This window comes from Acanthisitta chloris, unplaced genomic scaffold (assembly GCF_000695815.1).
Source record: "Acanthisitta chloris isolate BGI_N310 unplaced genomic scaffold, ASM69581v1 scaffold27691, whole genome shotgun sequence".
NCBI classification, from domain to species: Eukaryota; Metazoa; Chordata; class Aves; order Passeriformes; family Acanthisittidae; genus Acanthisitta; species Acanthisitta chloris.
The window spans coordinates 919-3,618 of NW_008658057.1; the positions used below are offsets into that span (position 1 = coordinate 919).

The following is a 2,700-nucleotide window of genomic DNA, read 5'->3' on the forward strand; positions in this document are numbered from 1 at the left end:
CGAGAGGAGTGGGATTCTGGGCTGAAGGAGCAGGATTCTGCACAAGAGGAGAGAAATTCTCACCTGGCATCCACCTGGGCATTGCTCCCATCCCACTGCTGTGCCCTAGGGACACAGGCTGCAGCTCCCCAATCCCTGTATTCCCAGACGAGAGCATCCCAGCCAGGCAGACAGACATTCCCTGGCGCCTCAAGCAGATGTTGGATATCCTGGTGTACGAGGAAAAGCAGCACCCAGCGGGGGAGACAGGGCCATGCCTCGAGTACCTCCTCCAGCACAAGCTCCTGGAGACACTGGGCACACTGGGAAAGGCAGAGGTGGGTGTCCTGGCACTGGGAAAACCACTCCAGGGGGAAGGAACCAATCCAGAGCTGGAGCACCCACAGCTTTTTCCAGCTGCTTTGTGTGGTGCCACTCAGTAAACTTAATTTTGGAGCTTTTTTACTGGGATTGGGAGTTTGTGAAGTGTGAGATGGTTGGGGGGCTTGGCTTTTTGAGGGGAAATTTGGGGTTTTTTTGGAGAGTCTTGGATTATTTAATGTAAGATTCCCACTGGGATCTTTTCTGGGGCTCCTCTGAATGGCTCTTGCACCCATCACATCCCTGAGTGCATGGGAAGGTTTCTTTTACATATCTGGCACATCACTGCTTGGCTTGGTGGGACAAGGTGGGTTTGGAAAAGGAAATATTGGCCAAGTATAAAAAATATAACAGTTCTGTTGTGCCTTTGTTGCTGATAATACTAATGAGGCTGTGGAAATGTGCTGTGGCCTTTCCATAGCCATGAGGATTTAGGGTGCTGGGGTTTAACTCCCCATTGCTGGGAAAAGGGAAATAATCCCCCTGGGGTTTTCTGTGCAAGAACTTGGAGAACTGGACTCAGCTGAGTTCAGTCCCCAGCTGTTAAAGGAGGAGGAGCCCAGGGTGAGTAGGAGGAGCTGAAGGGTCTCTGTGGGTCTCTTAGCATCATTTTTGGGGGGGGAAAAATCCCTGCAAACTAACCCCAACCAGCAGGTGATCTGGGGCAATGACAGGGAGATCAGGTAACTGGTCTGATGCCTCTCCCCATCTCCTTCCCAGTATCCTCCTGGGATGAGGCAGCAGGTTCTCCTCTTCTTCAGCCGAGTGCTGGGGCAGGTACAGCACCCACTCCTGCACTACCTCAACGTCCACAGACCAGTGCAGGTGAGCTCCCACCTGTGTCCTTTGGCTTTCTGTATCCCTGCCAAGCACCTCTGGGAAGCAATGCCCACGGGGATGGGATGGGAGAGCCCTCAGCATCTCCTCATCCCTCTCCCTGCATCCCCAGAAGCTGCTCCAGCTCAGCAGTGACCACCTGGGCTCCAGTACAGAGAAGGAGGAGGTGCAGTTTGCTGCTGTGCTCTGCACCAAGATCCAGCAGGATCCAAGCCTGTTGCCATATATCCTGGAGGTGAGCAGCCCTCAGTTCAGGTGGGACAATTTGGGGTTCCTGATGGGGTTTGGCTTGTTTAATTGAGCTCCATCCCCACTGCAAAGCTCCTCGGGGTGAGGAGGAGGAAGGTGGTGGCTCTGATGCTTTGCTGCTCCTCTTCCTCTCCAGGGAAAAAAGAGCATCCGGGATAGAGGGAGAGCCCAGGAGCTGCCAGACAGCCCTGGGGAAGAGGGTGTGGAGCATTCCCCAGGCACCACTGCCAGCTCCTCCCCACCACGGAAGGACAGCAACCTGGTCACCTCCTTGGTGGGGCTGTGCAGGAGCAAGGTATGGGCAAAGAGGTGGCAGGAGGGGACAGCAGGCGCTGCCAGGCGTGTGACAACCCCTCTCTCCTCCTCCTCTTCCTCCTCACAGAAGAGCCGAGTTGCACTGAAGGCTCAGGAGAACCTGCTGCTGCTCACAGGGCTGGCCCAGGAGGCTGCTGCTGCCTGCCTGGTGCGGAGCAGTGCCCTGTGCCAGCTGCTGACAGGGCACCTCTGTGACCTCTACAGCGCCGTGCCCGCAGGCACCGACCCTGCTGACATCCTCGCCATGGACAGGGCCAGCTGGAGGTCAGGGGGGCACTGGGCAGGGGCCACAAGGTGCCACCGAGGCTTTGTCACAACCTCACCTCCTCTGCCCCGTGCAGGTCGCAGGGGGATGCTGCCAGTGAGGGTGTTTTCCCAGGGAAGGAGAGCTTGGCTGCCTTCCTGGGCTGGCTGGACTATCTCGATGAGCTGGTGATGGGTGCCCACCCGGTAAGGAGCACCCTGGAGGTTCTGCAGGGCATGGGCAACCCCTTTCCACACCATGCTCAGCCTTCTTCTTCACCTGCAGCTTGTGGCTGATGCCATCACCAAGGCTGTGGAGGAGAAGTTTTTCCAGGGCATCCTGCAGCCGCAGCTCCTGCAGATGTGAGTGCTGAGGCTCAGGGCAGCAGCAAGGGAATGTTTCATTATTCAGGACCCCTTTGGGGCTGGGAGGGTGGGGTTGCCCTTCCCTGCACCTCCTTTTTTCTCAGACACCCCTTGCAGCATCCCACCCCATCCCAGCAGGTCAGAGCTCGCTGTGCTCAGCGCCACAGCCCTGCTGACAGTGACAGTGAGACAGATCCGAGCTCCTGCCCTGCTCCACTGCCTCGTCCTCTTCCTGCTGGGGCCACACAGGCACCCCGAGACCCCAGGGGACACCCCCCACCCCCTGCGCTCACAGCTCATCGACCGCTGCAACCACCTCTCTGACGAGGT

The 2,700-nt window shown here is 57.7% G+C and overlaps 1 protein-coding gene across 1 annotated transcript; it reads left to right on the forward strand.

Annotated features, from left to right (window-relative positions):
• Positions 1-147: 147 nt before the first annotated feature.
• Positions 148-2,692, forward strand: LOC103811972 (protein FAM160B2-like; the record flags this gene model as incomplete). Its single annotated transcript, XM_009084979.1, has 8 exons — positions 148-317; positions 1,081-1,185; positions 1,310-1,432; positions 1,583-1,741; positions 1,829-2,025; positions 2,103-2,211; positions 2,291-2,367; positions 2,509-2,692. Coding segments are annotated over 8 exons (1,124 nt in total), but the record flags the coding sequence as incomplete, so codon positions are not given.
• Between the last annotated feature and the right edge of the window lie 8 nt (positions 2,693-2,700).